Source organism: Falco punctatus (assembly GCF_963210335.1).
Source record: "Falco punctatus genome assembly, chromosome: 4".
Classification (NCBI taxonomy): domain Eukaryota; kingdom Metazoa; phylum Chordata; class Aves; order Falconiformes; family Falconidae; genus Falco; species Falco punctatus.
The window spans coordinates 73,967,043-73,988,460 of NC_137583.1; the positions used below are offsets into that span (position 1 = coordinate 73,967,043).

At 38.9% G+C, this 21,418-nt stretch overlaps 1 protein-coding gene across 6 annotated transcripts in view; it reads left to right on the forward strand.

Annotated features, from left to right (window-relative positions):
• Positions 1-21,418, forward strand: part of FAM171A1 (family with sequence similarity 171 member A1) — a 98,273-nt gene that overhangs the window by 64,318 nt on the left and 12,537 nt on the right. For all 6 annotated transcript variants that reach the window (XM_080386362.1, XM_080386363.1, XM_080386365.1 and 3 more), the window contains 3 exons: positions 1,804-1,896; positions 6,751-6,909; positions 11,878-12,054. In XM_080386362.1, the coding sequence (XP_080242488.1) occupies positions 1,804-1,896; positions 6,751-6,909; positions 11,878-12,054 (429 nt within the window). The remainder of the gene's footprint in view (positions 1-1,803; positions 1,897-6,750; positions 6,910-11,877; positions 12,055-21,418) is intronic.

Genomic DNA, 21,418 nt, shown 5'->3' on the forward strand with positions numbered 1-21,418 from the left:
AAGTCTAACCTCAATAAATTTTGATGGGTAAAAAGGCACATAGTTAACTGCTCTCATAATTGTTTACTAGAGCATTGGTGATGCGGTGTATTCTTCACCACTGGACTCCTTTACAAGAGTTTTCTAGTTTAAGCACAGCTATTGGATCTGAAGCAGTAACTAATTCAGGGAAGGTTGTAGTTATGCAGGAGTAAGACTGGATCACCACAGTCATCCTTCTGGCCTTAAAAACTATGACTTTCTGCCTTTGTCATGCTGAGAAAAGATAGTGCAGAAAACCCCAAGGGAAGTTTAGAGGTTATATATGCATTTTAGTCTGGTGTATATGGAAGATGTTGGCATGGTTTATTGTATTGAGTTCCCCAGGGTGTCTAAATTATATCGGCTTTCTTCACACAAATTAATTGGAGTAGACACAAACAAATTTCATAATTGTGTGGCCTTAGTGCTATTTATTCTAGGCTATCTTACTTACGTTGCATGACATCTAGATCTGTTTCACATGTAGAGCATTGGAAAGAAAATTCTCAGCTGTACTTGCAATAACATCGGTTTTTATTTTATTTTTTTAATGTTCGCCTATGTTTTTAAGACCATCTTTTAGATGGTGTTTCTTAGCAGTGTGTTTCTCCTAGTTTCTTCTTTCTCCTGCATTTCTCTCAAACACTAATATTTCTGATCTTCAAAAAGAGAATATATGTTTTAAAACAGAAATAGTGTACAATCTCCTTATTTGTAGGTATCATCTGTATCATCTCTTGGATTAAGTAATACATATTAATTTAGAGGAAACTTATCTAATTCCAGAAAATCAGAAGAGTTTGCACTGTTCTTTTATTAATCAGTTCTGGAAATGTCTTCTTCAGCTTGTGGTCACTTCAGAATGGGATGAGTACTTTCCAGGTACAAATGTGGGATGCTGCCCAGTTACCAAATTACTGGTCTGCATTAATCTCCTCCTCTCCTTCTATCTTTGAAAGCCATACATGGACTGCAGGCAGGTCTACTTCTTACTGTTTTCATGGGTGCGGGAGTCAGGTGTGCTCAGTGGCTAGTCCCGTACATATTTCTGGTCCTCTGGGTCTTTAGAACTTAGCATGAAATGATACCGTGTTCTTCACTCTCCAAAGATGTGTGTGCATACAGACAGCCCCCTGTAAGGAATGTCAGTATCCAGTGGCAAAGGTGGTCCTTGCAGGCAGATTTCTTGCAGCAAATACCGTTTATCTGTCCCCTTTTACATCACTGGTGGAACGACAGTAGTTCTGCTATGTATAGCACTCTGCAGCGTAGGTGGTGACTCAGTAAGGACATGCTGTATTTTAAAGCAAATTGTTCAGACTTATTCATCATACTTTGCCTTTTTGTATGACTTTTTATGTAAGAATCTCAAAGTATTTAAAAGTTAAGTTTCATTAAAATATTCCTGAGGCAAGAAGTATAGCTGTTTCACAGAAAAATAACTCAGACTGAGTTAGTGTTTCACTCCTTTTTATGTAATGACAAGTCTTTCTGTGGATCTGGGAATTATAACCCAAAACCCTGCTTTACACCGCACTATTCTGTACTTTGAGCTACCATGCATGACTTGGAGTCAAAAGAGTAGAACATGTTGTTTAGTTCAGTAATAATTACCCTGGCAATTTAATTATTTGGTTTAGAAAATGCATGTGGTTTCTGTCATGTATACAATATGATTTTAATAGTTTGGGTGGCCTGCTTTTGCAAAATTATAGAAGAAAGTAAGTGCTGCTGTTGTTGCCTTATGGTTGTAAGAATTCAAATACCACTTCTCTCCCACAGTGTTCTCTTCACTGAGTCTCGGCCTTCTTCCTGAACGCTCAGCTACTCTAATGGTCTACGACGATGTAGTCCAGATAGTTTCAGGATTTCAAGGTATGCTGGTTTTTGGAAGTCAGAACTGAAATTTGAGAGACGCTAACCAAAAAGCCTGACAGCCTGATACTTTCTGAACTCTCTCCCATTGGTGAAACTGGTATTTCTTGGGGAGTTCCTCTGAGTTCCCTGGGGACTGCATCTCTGTGGATAGTTTTACAAAACTGATCAATAGCTAAATTCATCCCTAACTGCTGTGGTTTGATTTGAGGGGATTTGAGTTACTTGATAATAAACAAGTTTGGACTTCGGTGTGCCATTAGAGAGCTAGAGATTGAATGACTTTTGCTATCTGTTGGATGCTTTTTCATCTAGCCTCATTTAATCTTCCTTGCAGTAAACATTTTTTGATGTTCTTATTGTCTAAGAATTTTCTCTGTTTTTGTTTCTTGCTTCCTACTATGACTGCCTTAGAAATTTAGGGTATACAACAATTGAAAATTTCTTATATCTGCAATGTTGTATACTTTATATAAACTTGCTTTTCTTAAGTGCTTCCTGTGGACCCCTTACCAGACTGGCTGCAAACCCACATACTACAGGAGGAAACTCACTGTATTAGAAGAATAAAGTTTGGATCACCTTTTTGTAGGGCCACAGAAGTTAAAATAACTGTAGTATTAGTCAGATGAACACTGTTTTCTGAATTGCACAGTAAAGAATAAAAATGTTTATCTGACCTAACTTAGCTCAATTGATGTGATAGCTGAGATAAGTCTGATAGCAGAAGAACAGAAGTTTTTAAAGATAGCTTGATCAACCAAAACAGGGGGACATCCATCCTGTTAGCACTTTTGTTGTGCATAAACTGTGTATTATTCACGTGTATTACGATTACTATAATTTTAAACTCTACCAGATAGTTAATAACAGGGGAATACTACCTTCAATAGTATTCCAAGATAACAATGTTTTATCTGAGGAAATATAATACAATTAGGGCTTCCTGACATTTTTTTTTACGGTTAGAAACCATACACACACAACAGGCTTTTCATTAATGATAGCACTAGATACAACTGGAGCTGAAAAAGCACTAAACAAATTGGTAGTTGATGGAATGCTCAGAAGGAGCTGGAGAACAGCACAGCTGCCATACATATATTCTGCAATTTGAGAGCTGACGTTATCTAATGTGGTAAATTAGATGGATGGTGAACTGCGTTAAACCACGAGGGATTCCATTAGACAAAACATGAAACATTGTTTACCAGCAGTATTCTACTAGCATGGTGTATTAAATACTTTTATTCTTATACAAATGTGCTAATGTTATGCAAATAACTTAAAAGACACAGTCTTTTCATGTTTACATCTTCCTTTCTTCAAAAAAACGGGAGATGTTAAAAGGACATCTGTAACTGCCAAGTGACACTCATAAATATTTTGCACGTAATCTTGCTCCCTTCAGTGAATTGATCCAGGGTGTTTCCAATATATTTAAATTAGAATAACTGGTTCTGCTGGTATAGCAGAGAAAGAAGATAAAGGAGGAAAGTGGTACCTGGACTGTTCTAAGGGTTGGGATTTGAACTCACTCTCAGTCTTGCCCAGTAAAAACTGTTTTGTGGGACCAGCCCACACTCCTTTTCTTGGGAATTCTCCTAGGATAAAAACTAAATGAAAGACAGCCTAGACATGGTACCAGTATTTGAATGGAGTCTCCCTAGTCTCCATCCAAAATCCCTGTGACTTAGTTTTTCTTTTATTTCTCCAATGTATTTCCCAGTAACTTTGCAGTGCTTCAGAAGAGGCTATCAGAAGTTACTTTAGTACAAAAAGGAGAGCAAACCAGAACTCATTATACGGGGAACAGGCTGGGAATGCTGGTGTTTGAAGCACCAAAGGGAAAGAAAGGCCTGTCTACTACAATACGTTACCAGTTGCTTTTGAATAATTAATCAATCAAGCGACTTATGCAATTGAGAAGTTTGTCTGAGTTTATGCAGCCAGCTTCATTTTCATGATGGCATTACAATCCGCTGCTGTGGTCTGTCAGTAATTGCAAGGGATGGAGCTTGCCAGCCACTGGGTCATTTAAGTTATTTAATGCTGGCACAGCGATGAGCTGAAATTCAGCATTCAGTGAAAGGGAGCAGTATGGGTACCCTCTATCTGCCTTGACATCTGAGCAATCAGAGCATGAATTGATCGTGCTTCAAATGTTACTTCACATTGAAGCACAAATGCCGGTGTGGTGCCACGTGTCATGCATCCAGCCTGACAAGAGGTGCCTTACGGGGGCTCCTACATCTTCAGGTGTGCACTGGCAAACTGGAGCTGACAGCATTTGAATCATGGCTGGTGTGTTCAGAAGATGTTTAAAGAAGATAAGATCAGTGCTCAGCAGTCCTTTACCTCGTGCACTTGGCAAGTGCAGAGAGCTTACATGTCAATTCTATACTTGAATGTGTTTGGAGTTTGTTTGGATTTTGTAAATCAAAACTGGATATTTTCAGTAATAGAAGCTATAACAATAATCCACTCTCAGTGATAAGTGTTGGCTTGTTGAAATATACTCTTAGGAGTCTTTCTGTCCATTTTACCACTTCCAATTCCCTCAATAAGTCTATTCCCAGGCATATGCCCCAAAATCCTTTATGGCCTTTGCTAAAGGAGTATATTGGATTGTCTTCTAGCAAGGCAGTGAGAGAAGGCAAAAGCCTTGGTAGCTGCATCCCTCACAAGTCCTTCGCTGGTAGCTCCTGGCCTTCTGCCTCTTTAAAGTCTCTTTTCAGGTTTGGGGAGACCCATCTGAGGAGCTGAAGGGAGAGTTGGGATAAGTGGCAGGTTTTGGTTGAACATCCATATCAAGGAGTTTGTTAATCTAGGGTGTGAATTAACCACTCTGCACTGACTTATATGCAAATGCACTATCTACAGAGGCAATTATTTCTTCCATCTTAAAGCTTACATCCAAGTTGATTGTTGTACAGGTTTCCAGCCAGGTTTGGGGCTCAGCCATAGGAATGCTTTGCTTTGTAGGATTCAAGAAACTGAGGTTGGCTTTCGGGGTCCTCCCAGTCTGGTTAAAATTTGGCATCTTATGCCTCTCCCAATGCTACAAAATAACCATTTTTAATAGAAAACCTCAGAGCTTGCATGACCTACTGTGTTACAGACTCCACAAACACTTACTTTGGGTTTAGTTCTTAATTAGTTTGATCTTTGGAAATATAATACCTGTTCTTTGCAACCTGAATAATTAATCTTAACTAGAGATTTAGTAGAAAATCCTACAATTTTACGTTGAACTGTTAGAGATAATCCTAATGCCGGTTTCTTTGTTGTGGTGGGGTTTTTTTCTGATTTGTTACTGTGGATGTTTATCCCTATGGGCTGTAGGAGCCTGTTCAGCAGTTCAGTCTGAGGTTCCCAAGTACTTGAGCAGATCTGTCCCTGAGGTACAGCAAACTACTATAGTATTGCAGAGCACTCGAGAGAGAAGCCTTCACTGAGTTCATTGCAGTTGATTTATTTAGTCTTTTATGTCGTTTTCCATTTAAGACTAGAAATTGGGTAAGGCAGATTTCTTCCCGTTTCACATGGGTGGTGCTCAATGACTATCTTAAACACTTAAGGATACTGCCAGTTGTGAGAGCCTGCTGTAAATACTTAAAATGTTTCAGAAATTAAAAAAGAAAAGTGGTTTTATAGCTTTTTCTTGCAGAATTACCAAAGAAATGTCAGCTCTTTGGAGTTACTTGCCCACCTGCATAACAATTTTTGTTGGCCAATACAGAGTTTATTCTGTGGAATTTATACTTTCTCATGGCTAGAGCTCCTGCTAGAAAATAATGCAAGAAAAGATTCCAGTCTCCTGGTTAATGACATTGGCAGTTATAAAGCTTAGGAGTTGTGAGTCAAGCTCTTTAATCTTTCTTGCAGTGGAGTTACATGTAACCTAAAAGTGCTTGCCAGAGATTAATAGGGGAAAAGAAGCAAAATTGTTTTGAGTTGACATCTTTGAACTGCATAATCAATGTGAATTAAGAAAAAAACCTGCTTGCCTCTTGATTTTGTGCCATGTGGGGAATGTTCTGTGAGTACGCAAAATGAGCTCCGGAGAATACAATAGCTTTTGATTTAAAAATTAATTTGCATGTTGCACACACAAACTTGCAGATGGAGTCTTGCTGTGTGTTGCTAAACAGTATTAGTGGTGAGCATGTACTGAAAAAGACTACTGACTTTATAAACTGGGATTTAAATGAGACATGAAATGCCATAGTACATGAAATAGTCTTAAATCTTGTTGAAGCAAAGACCCTTCAATTAACACCTAGTCATCTCGAAAAAAACCACTAAAACTGTACAAGAGAGAGAAAAAGAGAGAAATCTAATCTGCCAAGTAATCTGGTTCTGGTTAGATGTGTTTTTGTGTGGGAAAATATGGAAACTCTTTTCACCCAAGCTTTAGGTGAATCTTTTTATCCAGTTATTTAAAGAAAAAGTGACTATTATCTCAGTACTAGAGATAGTTAACGTGGCCAAAGCTTTGTAAAAATTAAATGCAGAAATTACACAGCTTAGTTGGGACTTATAGGTACTACTATAGGTAGAATTGTCTTTTAGAAAATCACTTTAAAGAGGTGATCCACGGAAATACCAGTCAGAAAAGCTTCTGACATCAGGTGCATTCACAATTTTGCTCTGTAATATTTGTGAAAAAATAATGGCAACTGCAAAATAAATGTAAAAATCCTGGTTTTCCTCATCTTTTGTATTAGCCTTCTGATGTCTCAAGAAATCACAATTCATAATGAAAAAAAAACCTGTATATGTGCTTCCATAAATAAGAATGCCTAAATATTCTGCCCACCTTGGATATAAAGTCACTTTTAATTTTTTTAGGTGCACGGACTCAGCCACAAGTTCACTTTCAGAGAAGATCTGTGAAATTACCAGAGAACACTAGCTACAGTGATTTGACAGCATATCTGACTGCAGCAAGTTCACCCTGGGAAGTGGACAGTTTTCCTTATTTGCAGGGATTAGATGGAAATGGAACAGGTAACCCACTACTTCAGTTTTGCTCTGATTTCATATGGTCCAGGGATCAACTTTTGACCATATCATTTTTCCATTCCCCATTCCAGCAAACATTCTTTAAAATTTGGGTGATGTGATAGGTCCTACCAAAATGCTATTCCTATAAGCAAGAGAACAAGGTCCACTATCCCTTAAATGGGGCCACTGAACAGCAAAGATGAAGACTCCTTGGCCTTGGGAGATCAGAAAAGTTTGTTACACTTGTAGTTTAGAGCTGAGCCTCCAAACGTATCACACGTGCACATACAAGAACGGAGATTAATGTGAAGTGACTAAAGAGAATTTAACTTGAGGATGCCATAGAATTCTTAAACTTTTTCTAAAAATGAAGTGTCTATATATCAAGGATTTCATACTCTGTTTTTTCAGCTAAGTGTTGTTTCAATGGCTTTGTTAATACTTTTGAATCCAGCTTCAGCCAAAAATGTGCAGATTCATCTAGCACCAGAGGGAAAACAATGGAAATTCATAGTAGGAACACAATCACTGTTAAATTCAGAACTGTAATACATTTTTATTACTGTAACTGCCTGTTACTCTACTTCTCATTTAGTCTTGATTGAAATAATTGGTAGTGTGTAGGCTAGAGAAAAATAGAAGGATTGAGCATAGAAGTCTTCAAATTCTTAAAATGCTGGTATGAAAAGGAGAATAAAGTTTTCTCTGTGTCCATCATGGGTTAGAAAGCAAGCAGTAGACTTGCAGTGCTGCAAGAGGGATTCAAGACTAGTGATTAGGAAAACCTTGCTGAGGTGAGGATAGTTTAAGCTGTAGAATCAATTGCTTGATGGTGTTGGACAGAGATAGATGATCACCTGTGAGGATGGCATAGGCATAGCTGAGCCTGCTTTGAAGCAGGCTAAATAACCCCTCGAGGTCCCTCCCTGATGTTTCTTGGGATGGATTTGCTTGTGATGTGTTGATCTAGGTGACTTTGAATGCTAGGTAATGTGTGTAAATGGTGTGTATTGAGCTTGCTAGCTTTTCCCTGAAGAAAAAAAACCAAAACCAACCCACAAAATAAGCTTCCCCTTCCCTTTGTACAAATCTGAATATCTCCTTTTCTATTACAATTAGAAATGTGTCTGCTACCTTACTGCAGTCCTTCTGTCTGCACCAGTGAGTACACCTCATCCTATCTCTCTGTCATCTCCCTATTCTCATCTTCAGCCTTCAGTCTCCTCTGGCTCTTCATACTCAGACACTATCAAGTATCTCATTATCTTTTTTTAAAACAAAGGAATGCACTTAATCTCACTCATCTGTCTACTTCCTCATCTGCTTTCTTTTTATCTCTAAACCCACTGAACAAACTGTTGACTATGTGTGTGGGATTCCTCTCTCCCAAATCTTTCCTTAGTGCTCTGCAACCCAACTTCCCACCATTGCATTTATTTAATGAAAACAGGTCTTGCCAGATTTTAATCACCTCTCATGGGAACGACACAACCAGGACATGATCATTCTCCTGTTTTACCTCCTAGCCTCCTACAAAACAGATGAATACACCCTTGGTTTTTTAGTCTTCTGTATGCTTGCATGATGGGAACTTTTCTACTTGAGCATAGGGGCCCTGGTTTTGATGTTTATTAGCCTTCAAGTAAAAGTATGTCACAAAAGACCAAAATGACCAGCAAAGGAATGGGTTTTAAGAGACTGAGAAAGAGCCTTGTTTTCTGAATACTGTAGTATAGCATAATACAGATTATACAAATACAGTATATTTGTATGTGCACTATAGTATAGGTGAAATGTCCTCTATTTTTAGTAGAAGTTTCTCCTGCTGTGGAAAGATGGAGCTTTAAAATCCTAAACTTAGATTGACTGACTTTTCTTCATCTCCGAGCGGCTTGGTGAAGATTTCACCTGAAAAACTTTTGAAGAAATAAAAAATGAGATAATCTCCTACTGGGTATTTTTTAGTATTTCTGTTCTCAAGAGAAAAAGAAAAATATGTACAAATTTTAGACTTCTAAAAAAACTTAGCAGTAATTTGCATGGGAATTTTGCAGTGTTCCAGAACACTGCCCCTTCCCTCTCTTCTCTCTCTCCTCCCCTTCCCAGTTAGTCCTCTGTTCTTTCACAGTTTATTTACATTCTGTAGAGTTTTGGAGAGGTCCTCCCAGCTAATCCGCTCAGTTCTCTGGCTAGTATTTAGCCAGGGTGACTTAACAGTTTTTTTAACTAAAACCTATTATCTATGAGTTCGACAGTTTTCATAAAATCCCAACTGGGTGTTGAAGTAGTAATATGGAGTGGTGAAAATTCATTGCATGAATCAGCATGTTCCAAACGTAAAAATTGAAAGAATTTAGCTGCAAGTAGTGACAAGCCTGTATAGTGTTAGCTTATTGTTTGTATTAATCACCAGTTGGAGAGCAGTAGGATGGTTTCACAAAATCATGTTCTTTTAACCAAACTAATGCAGTAATGGACCGAGCTGGCTAAATAACCATTACTGCTGCTGATTTGTTTCTTTATGAAGAGTCAAATCTAAGTCACAGTGGATTTTCCTCTGACTATTTTTAGAGCCCTTTACAGGTCACCAGATGTCAAAAATGACAAGAAATAAATGAAAGCTGACATTTATTGAAGTTCATTCCGATTTAATTTGTGCTTGTGCTTATCAGTTTTATAGCATGTGAGAGTTTCATAAGCATTGATTTTAATTTACTTTCACAACAGAAAAGAGAAAACATTATCTTTTAATGATCATTTACGTACTGTGCAAGGTGGCAAACTGAAGGATTATTTCTTCTTGCCAGAGGTCAGTGGATTTTAGAAATTTCTTCATCTTCTAATGTAATTTGTTCAGCCTAGTACTGAGCAAAATGTCAGTGCATCTTAAGTAAAAGAGATGCAGTGTTTCACCATCAGAATGCTTTTTCTGGAGCTGAAACCTCATTTTTACTGAGGTTTACTAATTTCATTAAGATATTAGGCAGGTATGCTTTATCAAGACAGTAATGGAAAAAAGTCAAAACTTTCAATATCTGTAATTAAATAAAATATAAAAAGAATTAAATCTCAGATATTGAACTAAATGTTTCTACAACCTGAAATTATACCTTTTATCATTAGGAATTTGTATATAACAGAATGTGAACAGGTTATGATACTTGGAAACAGGAATTTTTCTCTGATACCAACCTGAGAAAATTAGGGGCCCAAGTCCAGTGACCTGGGGACAAGCATCAATCTGACAGAAGTTATAGGTGCATGGCAGAGGCAGTGGATTTAATGATCAGGGATAATGGAACAGCTTTTTCCCCACTGATTCTCTCCTCTATATCTGTCTTTTATATTCTAAGGCTGGAAGGGGATGATACTGTGCACCGTTGGAGCATATAATATACAAATGCTTGGGTAGGCTGGCAACCTTCCCCTGTGCCCTAGCTGAAATTCCAAGCCTTATTTTTCTGTTTTTTCTGTTAGCCGTGTGGCTTTCTTATATGGCCATCTTCAGAGTGTCTGTTTTCTCAATACTTTCATCCCTCTGGAAGATAGCTTTCTGCCCCTCTGTTCGCAGTAGATCAAAGCAGTGTGTATGCCCTTGCATGTCAGCAATGCAGCAGTGACACTTGCCTTGAAATCTGGGGGAAATGTGCATCAGAGTAGATGCTATAGTAAATAAGCCACATGCATAGTTACTTCTGGTTATTTTCCATGTCTTCAGTTTGGCACCTCTTGCAAAATCCAAATAATTTAAAATTCTGAGGAGTTTTGTCTGTCTTTTCCCTTCCTTTTGCCACCTGCACCTCCACCCCCTACCCGTGCCTTTCCTGGTAGTCTTAACTTTGGTGAGCTGTTACTTGGAGACACTGAATTTAGTAAGGGCAATTGCTTGAGACTTAACTGTTAAGAGAAATCATAAAGGTCCTAATGCTTTCCTGCTATTCCCTCGAATGTACTCATCCTCATGAGCACTGTTGCTGAGGTACTGCAGGTTCCTAAGGACCTTTTGTGCCTCAGCGTTGCAGGTGGCATACCACTGCTGGGTAGGAATGTGCTTTTGCAGGTACTTTACACTGATGTAAGGCACCAGGATTACCGGAGGGGTAGTACCCTGCTCCCTGCCAGCCAGGCACCCCTCTGCCTTCCCTCAGATTAGCCCCACGCCAGGATGAGTGGCTGCGTGACCCCTGGAGCCAGCACAAAGGAGAGGGCACAGCTGCTGCTCGTAGCAGCAGTGTGGACCTGTATGGCTCACGCCCCTTGCAAAACTAGAAGCTCCATCTCTTCCAGTTTAATCTGCTACTGCTGTTGTTTTGAGCTCCAGATCTCCTTGGTTTTAAACCTCAAGCATTTTCCCCCTGAATACATCTATATGTCTGTGGTATTTCATCCCTGTCACTGAATTCATTTGGTTAAATGGTTGAAGGGATAGAATGCTTTTTCAAATCATACTGTCATGAAATAACATCCTTTGGCATGCAGCTTAAACATAAAGAATAATTATTATCTTACACAGATAAGAAGATAACACTGTGTGTCCTAGTAATCCATTTACCTTGGTTTATTTCAGTGAGACGCCAAAGGAAATACATCCTGGCATTCTTAAACATACGGTGGATCATCCTTGCCCTGTCACTGCATGTTTGGGGGTGTGTTAGTTATAATATGGGCATGTGAGATTATTTTTTTTTTGCCATGATTATGGCTGTGATATTTATTTAAGATGAATTAAGATGAGAAAATATATGCAGGAAATTTTTGTATTGGAGTTTTCTTGTCTTCAGAATTTTCCAAAATTAAGTGAAAAATACAGAAGCATGTATGTCTGTCTTGTGAATTTTGTAAGGGAGGGTTACTGCTACCATCCCTTGAGAAATATGTTGGTGCAGTACTGCAGTGTTGAACCATGTGGGTGTGTGTATCTTAAATTCTGGGAAATTCTGTAGTCACAGTGTTCATTCATTCTCTTGGTAGGAAACAGCACTAGGTATGACCTCACCCCTGTCACTGCAGTCAGTGTTCATCTCCTCAACAGTGATGGGACTCCAATCCCCGTGAATGGCCCCATCTATGTAACAGTGCCTCTGCCAACAAACAGCAACTTGAAGCACAATGCACACGTTCCAGCGTGGAGGTTTGACCAAAAATTTGGTAGGTAACATCTCATTGTGATTCCATAAACGGCTTCGTTTGTCTGAAACTAATGTCTGTCTCATTTATGACGCTACCATAGTAAGGTCTTCACTGTAATGTACAGAAATCTGCTTTCTGTCTAAAAGGAGAGAAGAGTTTTATTGATCAAGTAATGCAAATATATGTATGTATGCAAATATACTTCAGTAGCATTGTGTGCCACTTCTAGACAAAATCTTTTGTAAATGTACCATTTTGCAATTATTAAATATTTTATGTAAAAAACATCTTGAAAGAACTTGATTTCACCTACGGACTGAGAAACAGAGACACATATTCACTACAGCATTGAACTGGAAGTCTGGAGGAATGGAAACTCGCCTTATCTTTGCCAGCAGCCAGCTTTGGTCCGTCTCTTGTCTAGCTCAGTTTCCTGCCTGTCAGATAGGAAACATAGTACTGACTGCTTTCGTAAATCACTTTAAGATTGACTAATACAATCAAAAAGGAAAGTACATGTGAATAATTAAAAAAAAATCATGAAATATTTTGAAAAGACAGAATGACTAATCAATATGAGCTGTAAAATGCACTCAGTTTTGTACATTGCAAGATAACGTTTGCTATTGTGAACAATAATTTTTCCCGAAATTTGTGGTTTAGGCTCTATTTCTGTTTTGGTTTGTTTTTTTCATTCCTAGCTGGTATACCATGCTGGCTGGCTTTACACCTTCAAAGTGTAAAGGATTAAGGGGTGCATAAGTCTTGTCCTGGTGATTCCCCTTCAGTTATTGCACTGTGCCTACTGAAGTATGTACCAGATGATTGTTAAGAAAAAGAAGTGAAAAAAGAAGAATGGAAGGTGAGAAACGTAGATGCTGGGAGGAAGGGAGGAAGAAAAGAAGAGTCAGAAATGTGGATCTGTATAGACAATTTGTGGAATTTTGTCCCTGCAAGGCAAATGTTTTGAGCCAGTTTATGATCACATCTAGAAGTAGAGCAATGAGCATGAAACCAGCGTGTTAGAGGAAGGGGAGGGGAGGGAGGAAGAGAGAGGTGAAGGGGGAAATAACATTTTTGCTTCCTTCCTGCCTCTGTTTATTGAACAAGGCGACGTATTTTCAAACAGCATGCCTATAAATCTTTTGTCAGACTTCAGCTGTATTAGAGAGTAGAGCAGTAGAATTTAATGAAGAATAAATCTGAATATGATATAAAAGTGAATAGTAGAAAAAAAGTGCAATGAATGGATTCAGGGTTTCCCTTAACTGTGGAAACAGCACTTTTCTTGTGGTGCCCTGGCATTAAGTTTCACTACGGTTTTCCTGAAACTGGTTTTGATGTGTGATTCTAGAAACTATTTTGTTTTCTCTTGTTCAAAAAAAGACCAGGAAGACTAACTCATGTTTACTTTCTCCACAAGAAGCAGTCCATCCCCCTTCCTGTCAGCTGTGTTATAGCTGCAACCCGCCTCACTGCTGGTTACTCACTGCTAGTGCAATGATTCTGATTTTGATTATGGAGCTTTCTCATTTATGGCCAAATTTCCATGCCCCTGCGGTGGGGCCACAGAAGCTTTCTCTTAGTATGGAATATGGGGTTTACTTTTGTATATAAAAGCCTAGTTACCCTATTGTGTGTGCTATCTATTAGTATAGATCAATACAGGTTAGTTAATTACCATGGCAGGCTTGAGGCTTCCAATCTTAAGACAAGCCCAGCCTTGTATGATTCATGCCAAACTGCTGGAGAACTTGTGTTACTGGAAGGGGAAGGAGTGAGGACCACTAAACAAAACACGTCTTTGTCAGGCCACTTAGCTTCACAAAGCCATGGAAAGGATGGTATTGAAGACGTTATGCTTAAGCTCCAGCTTACACTTCAGCTGAAGTAGGCATCTTTCTGGGCAACCAAAGGTGTTGAACAAAGATGCATTTAAGCTCTGACTGCAGCATGCCAGTTCTAGCAGAATTTTGGCCACATCCCAACCAATTTAAATTACAGTAGCCTAATTTAATAAGTAGAGCAGCCACTGTCTCTTATGCAGGCTACATTAGCAGCCTAAGGGCTGTCAAACTAGCCATATGTAGCGTGAACATGGTGGTACCCTGACATTCCCCATCCCCATTGTGCTTGGGCTGCGAAGGGGAGAGGATGGGTGGTGATGACTGGGATGGCTCCATGCTGAAGAAATCCTTAACTGGCAAATAAGTTTTGTATCCCGTTTGCACTGCCAGACCTGTGCCTTGTCAGGATAGGACCTCTAACCTCATAATTCTGATTGTGTCTTTCATTTCAGGAGCTGCTTTTTTCAGTGCTAGTTACGTTGCAGTATCTCCTTAATCTCCTTAATAGATTTTCAGTGGCTTAAACTTTCACACTTGTATATGAAAACTGAGTAAATGCCAGAGATGGAAAACTAACACTGTATTACCAGGCAATAAGGCAAGGCTTCTCTCTAGTGTGTGAGCAGTACAGTGGATGCTTGTTCGTGCAAGCTATTGTTTTTGTTTAGAGTCCATGCGGTTGTCGTCATTACTGCATGAGGTATAATTTCTGCTCTAAAAAGCAGAAATACTTTTCACTTTTAGAGCGGGGAGTGGAGAAGGGAAAGAAATACTGCGAATATATTTTAATCCTTAGAATCTCATGTATTTTGCTGAGCTCATGATGTACTAATATAAACCCAGTGGCATCTGATTGGAAGTGCAGAGATTTTCATAGTTTCTACAGGAATTAGGCATATTTGCATATTACAGCAGCCAAAAATAATTAATGGCTTTTTAGGATATTTACCATAAACAGTCTGTATTTTCATGACCTCAGTTTCTGTCCTTGAGAGATGACTGGGGAGAGAAGGGGGAGAAGTGGCATAGTCTACTTAAGGCTGAGGGTGGCTCCATTGACACTGATGAAACACACAGTCAGAAAAAGCAGGCCGACATCAAAATAAGACAATCTGCTGCATCTATTTTATACTGTTCCAAATGAGATTTTTCATTACAAAACAAACTCACTGCCTTGCACGCATAGCAAGCAAATTAAAGCAGTAACACCTTTTTGAATAATTAATAAAAGGAAGAACAACTGTCAATGCCCTGGCGAAGTTTTAAGGTAAACTAATACATCTGACCTTGCTCTTGTGTTGGAGATGCACTCCTCCACCTTTCTCTGCAGCATCTCTTAGTGTTGGTAATAGTAAGCACAGATGCATTGATGTTACAGGGATGTGTACACTCAAATGCAACTTAATCATTCCGTATCATTGAGATACCCATATCTCTTGTGTTTCACACTACTGTAGGAGAATGGTTTTATCTCATAGCACACACTTAAAGGCTTGAACATAACAAGATGGGGATTCTCATTTTTATAATCAGGATTGCTCAGTGGGGTTTTCTGGTTTGTTGGCTTTTTATTTCCCCCAAGCGCGGTGTCTTGTTTTTCTCAAAATCTGAAGGGGCTGAAAAACGTTTGGTTTTTTCTTTATCCATAAACAGATGGTTGGGATCATGGCTTCCTCCCTGTGTATTTGTCTTGATATCAGTAGGATTTACAATATATTAATCTCTCTATTCTTGGACACCACATTTCTATTCAGGACTTCTTTTTAGCCTTGTCCTCTTCAGTCAGAAATTAATACTGCAGGTCCCAGTAGAAATGAAACTTTGTACCTTCTGTATCATTTCCAGCTCCCACCAGCTGGACTGAATAACACAGCACTTGCTCAGCTGTATTCTCCTCAGCCCCATTTAAATGTTTTATGCTTTATGTTAAGGTGTCCGTTTTTTGTTGGACTCAGTGAGAAAAACTGAAAGACCAGCATTCTCCATCTTAAGCCCTCAGTTTCATTCCATGTGGTACGGAGGAATTATGTTGCACCTAGACCTCTAGATCCACATCTACAGCTGTATGAAGGACTTCAAAATATTACCAAATATTACAGAGTGCATAATATGGAATTTGGATTTATTTTTTGGTGACAATATTGGTGCATCTGCTAGTTTATTAATCCCACCAAGTAACAGGAAAATATTTCCAACACTGGCAAAGGCCTCTGGGAGTGAAGGAGATAAACCTCCACCCTTTTGCTCTTCCTTCTTAAAATGCGTTACTTCTCATGCACTATGTGCAAATGAAGTTCAGAGTACTGTTTCTCTGTTCTTCCTCCTCCCCGAACACTTGGTGTACATCTTTGACGTGACCTTGCTGTCTCTAAACTACTGGCTTCTTCACAGAGGAGGATGTTTCCCCAGCGCCTGAAATCTCAACCATGTTTTAATGTAAAGCAATGGCAGAATACGGAGAAGAGTATCTTGAAGAACTCTTTTTATAGCTTTATAAAGCATAATACTTTATGTACTCTGCTGTGCTTGGTCAGTGCTTTCTGATTGCATTTAATGCCATAATAGATTTCTAAATACATTTGGAAATCTGGTACTTACTTTTTCTGGATGACGTCCTGCCTTCAATGGTAAAATTTCCATTGATTTTTTGTAGAGTCAGAATTTCCTGATGTTCCTTTCTCAGCAAAATGGAGATAATGTTTTCTGTGCTCAAAAGAAGCTGTGATGATAGGCTCATGTATAAACAGTATTGGTGCCTACTTAAACTTGACTGCAGTATGGATTTGCTGTATTTCGTGGAGGTAAAATGATTCTTGGGTTTTGTTCATAGTGTTTATAGGGAGAGAGCAACAGCTGCTGTCAGGCAGAAAATGTAAGCGGGTTACTGTACATCGACCTGTCTAGTTCACTGCACATTATTTGTAAAAGTCTTTGATTTAAGCTTCCCACGTGGTAGCAATGATAACCCATCCAAAGAAAAGAATTACTTACATTTTCATAGCTTAAAAATAAAACATATTCCTTTTTGTTGTGAATTTGGTTAACTTCTGATTGCCATCACATTCATACACTGCATGAGAGATAGAAAATAATCATTTAACAAAAACTTTTGCAGTCTGTTGTTAGATCTGACACTGGGTATGAGTACATGCCTCTGAGCTCAGACAGATGGCCTGCATTTGGACTACACGCATCTGTGCGCATGACCTGGGTCTTCATGCACTTCTCTGTGGGTTTTATTGGGTTTTCTACATGTGAGGAATGAACGTTTCAGGAAAACACACTCCCTGCTCCCAAAAGTTTGAATTTAATATAATCAGATCCAGAACATTTGGTTCTAGATCAGATTCATTGGTAATATTTATTTGCAAATTACAAGGAGAAAACCAAACCTCCACAAAATTCATAGTTACACTATTTCTGTAGTTCACAAGTTCCTTGACAATTTGATTTTACTTCCTTTTTTATCGCAGCTGTAAAGGTTAAATTATTCTTAAACACTACTGAGGAATACAGATTTCTAACTAACTGCTCTCAAAGAATTTCATATTTTGTGTGTTGCCATAGAAATGGCAGCTACCAAACCCAGCTTTTTACCACGTATGACATCTACATAATAGGTGCAGATATAATTGCATAGTAGTAGACAGACCTCAGCATTGAGAGGAGAAGAAGCTCTTCCTCTGATGCTTCACTGTGTAGCTCACTGAGGTATGTTCTCACTATCGTGATTCCTCTGGAGAGGTGTGGTGGATCACAGGAGGCAGTTTGCTTGTTTATCAATATGTAGGTTGATTTTTAAGTGGATGTTGTGGTTTACATATGTGAAAGTGATGTGAATGGATTATGCAATCTCTCCCCACCTTATATACCGTCTGAGCTGCGTTTTTGGCAAAGCAGACATGGTATGGCATGATGGCGGAGCTTAAGAGGATGCTGAAGTAATCGGGTCGGTGCCAAAGTAGCGATATATGCGAATAATCTACTATTATGTAGCCAAGGAAATAAAACTGAAAACAAATAGTGTGGCTTCTGGGAACAGGGTTTAGTAATGGACCTTCCGTTGTATCACGTAGATGGCCCTGTAGCTCCACCTACAGAGGGCATGCAGTAGGAGGTGGGAAGAGGTGGACATCAAAATATCAGAAGTGGAGAAAAGACCATTGTTCTTGTGCAGCTGCTTGAGTTGGAGAGGACTTGGAGATCGGTGGAAATAGAGGCAGGAGTGCTTAGAGCAGGAGTGTGAACTCTCTGGGTGGGGCTGGAAGAGGCTGAGGAGGACCTGGGCCAGCCTTCCTCTGTGGCCTTGGGGATGGTAGGTCAAATCTCTTGTGTGTCTGCTTCCAGTTGCAGCCTGAGAAATAGAAACCGAACGTGAGCGTGATGTGAGGCTGAATGAAGGAGAAGGCATGCAGTGTTTTGAATTGCCTTGTGTTTTTATCTATTCCTTGTTCTAATAATTTTGTCAATAACTGACTGAATGTGATTAATAATGTGATACAGCGAGTATTAAGGGCAGCATCTTTCACATATACCAGTAACTAGCGATGGTGGTCCAGCAAGCATAACTAAGCTTTCACTTTTGAAATGCAATTGTTAACCAGCAATTATGTATGGAAGTAATTTTCTTTAATAGTCTCTTCTGTTCTGGCATTCTGGAAGGAACTGCTAAGGGGACCAAAGCAATGCAAGCAGTTCTCAGTGTGCCCTGTCTTCTGCCCAGACGTAATTAAAATTATTAAATAATGAAAACTGGCATGCTTTTTTTTAAACACTTGATAGGTGATGTAGGAGTAGAGATGGCAAAGACTACACAGCTTCTCAGACACGAGTAACAAATTGAACCATTAGACTTCCTTGCAAAAATCTTCAAGGTATGATGTTAAAAGCCTTTCCCTTAGAGTACACCAAGTAACGGTGGTGCTGCTAGAACAGTAGCAGGATTTAGCCCTGGAAGACTTGTGTAGCAAATTCTGTAAGAGTGGAAGAATAATGAAGGTATGAGCTCAGAGCAAGGACGTTTATTTTTTGATGTTGCCTAGCAACTCCAAACCCAAAATTGTAATATTAACTTAAATGCTACAAATTTTTAAACCCATGTGTATTGGGGGAGGGGGAGGAGGAGAGTAATCTCTATCAATATTCAAGAAGGAATTTTTCAGCTTCCACTGTTAGTGCCTTCAGCATTTTAGAACATGAACAAAAGTAAAACCAATAAACCCATCCTTTTGTAGTAAAACTTCCTGTGCTGATACAGATTAGAGGTGATTTTTGTTTAGAAGAAGTAATCTGATAAGCAGCTTTCAGCAAGTAGAATGAAAAGCTACAATTTATGTATGTCAGAACATGCTTTAGGAAGTTATTTTCACAAACTTGCCCTTGATTAACTCTACGTTATAACATTGCCATTTGAAGTGTCTAAATCAATTACTTCTAGGAACACTGTTACTATGCTTTGAATATCATTTGCTGTCTCACACTCTACCTGATAACAACCTGCCTCATTCCTTTTGACACATATATCTCCATTTAACTGTGAATCTCTGCCTAAGACATCATAAACATCACAGAAGAAATCCATGCTGAAAGAAAAGCACTTCTTAGTAAGGAATATTTATTTAAAACATCTATGCTATTAAGTATTACAGTTAAAAGTATCTTTCTTTCCAAAATTCTTTTGTCTGGGGTAGATAATCTTCTGAATAAAAATAAATTATATAATGGGATTATGCTTAATTTGCTTTCTGGCTAATTAAATCCTCTTATTTGTCAAACCTATTGGATGGAAATAATTCATGCTGTAAATAGCACAATTTTAGTTCCCTACTTGAGTGGGATTGGATGATCCCATCACCAGATACAAGAAACAAAACAAAAAGCAAACAGTATTTGATCAATGGAAGAGTTTCCTACCAAAAGCTCACATGTAAAAGTAATTTATGGAAAAAAAGCACCATCGCTACCGTATATTTAAACACTGACAATATTTTGACTTCATGACTGTCCTTAGGGGAAGCTGCTGACTACAGCACAGTCTCTGGCAGTCATTTACCAGAACTGTTTTGATCAGTGATAGGAAGAATACACAATCAAAGTCCTCAGGAGTCACTGCAGCAGTAATGATCTGGGAGGCTCTGAAATGGTCAGCTTGGAAAGTTAAACCTGAAGTAAGCAGTGTTGTACATCCTCCCAGTGAGCAGAGTTCTGTGCTGGAGTGCCATCATGCAAACTCCCCTCACAGCCAGCACACAAGAGGGGGATTTGTCTCCTTTCTTCTTGACTTTAATAGGAGTCATATGCGTGTCTCTAGAGCAGATGGCCTGGTGTGGCAGTCCTGCCTGCACGAAGTGCGGTCCTGCCTCACGTAGGCCAGTAGGAAGTTTGCCGTTTGCTTGGGCTGGAGCAGCATGGGATTGTCAGCGTGCATGGTCTCACACATGGAAGCCAGAGAAGCATACGATTCCCTGGATTTCACTGCAGATTAATTTAAAATAATAAGGTCTAGCTGTAAAATATGGAAGTAATGTCTTATTCAGAGGCATCGTGCATCTAGACTGCAAAAACAGATCCATTTGTGCTGCCTGGATCCAGCAAGCTGTCACATGGAGTAGTTAGTGTCTTTAAAGACAATAGGACATCTCTTTTTTGGGCAGACTGGCTGTACATGCAGCAACATAATTGTGCAGGGAGATAGTTGAATAGCTGTTCTGTAATGGCTTTTCTGCAGTAGCTGCCCATCTGGACACTCTCCTTGATGAAAGTGCCATTTTTCAGTCTGATTTAGAAGTAAACTAAATTAAATTACAAAAAGACATTTTTAGTGCGGCATGTGTGTTGAAACGGAGATTTAATGTGCAAACCTTTTGCTGTTAAATTTACTTATGATAACACGTTCTTGCCCCCATTGGCAAGTACTAAAAGCTGCCCAAGATAAATAAGCATGTTCATCAAAATCAAACTTACTGCGAAGTATTAAGATGCTTCTCTCTAGCAGAATTTATTTCTTCTGCTCTGCTGAAATCTTCAACCGATATTCGGGTATTGTTGCAGCCAGATGTAGCTCAGCTGTCTTTTATCCGATTGGTTTTTGATTTGTATTTCTTTTAATGTACTTTCACTTTTGCATTCTTTGTAGTATTAATGATGTTAGTTCTCTTACCTTGCTTCCATACACAAATGAGGCTGGGTAGCTGCTTTATAAGCTTTTAAAGAAGAAATTTGTTAAATGACACCATTTATTCCAAAAAGTCAGTAACACTAAATATAATTTTGGTGAGGAAAGAGTTAAGAAACATCTTGATTCTCCTCCTGCCATTAGTTTGAGCCAGGAGACAGCTCCCCTGACTTGAATCCTGGATCAGCATGTTGGCTCCGCTGAGTAGTAATAGAGGAAAAAGAGGAAGAAAAATGCAAAAATGATCTATAAGCAAGAATGTCTCTATATATAGAAGCTTTCCGTGAAGCATCAGACACTCTTTAAGAATTAATGGCAAATTGGCCCAAATCATGCAGTGCTTACAAACTGTACTGAACTT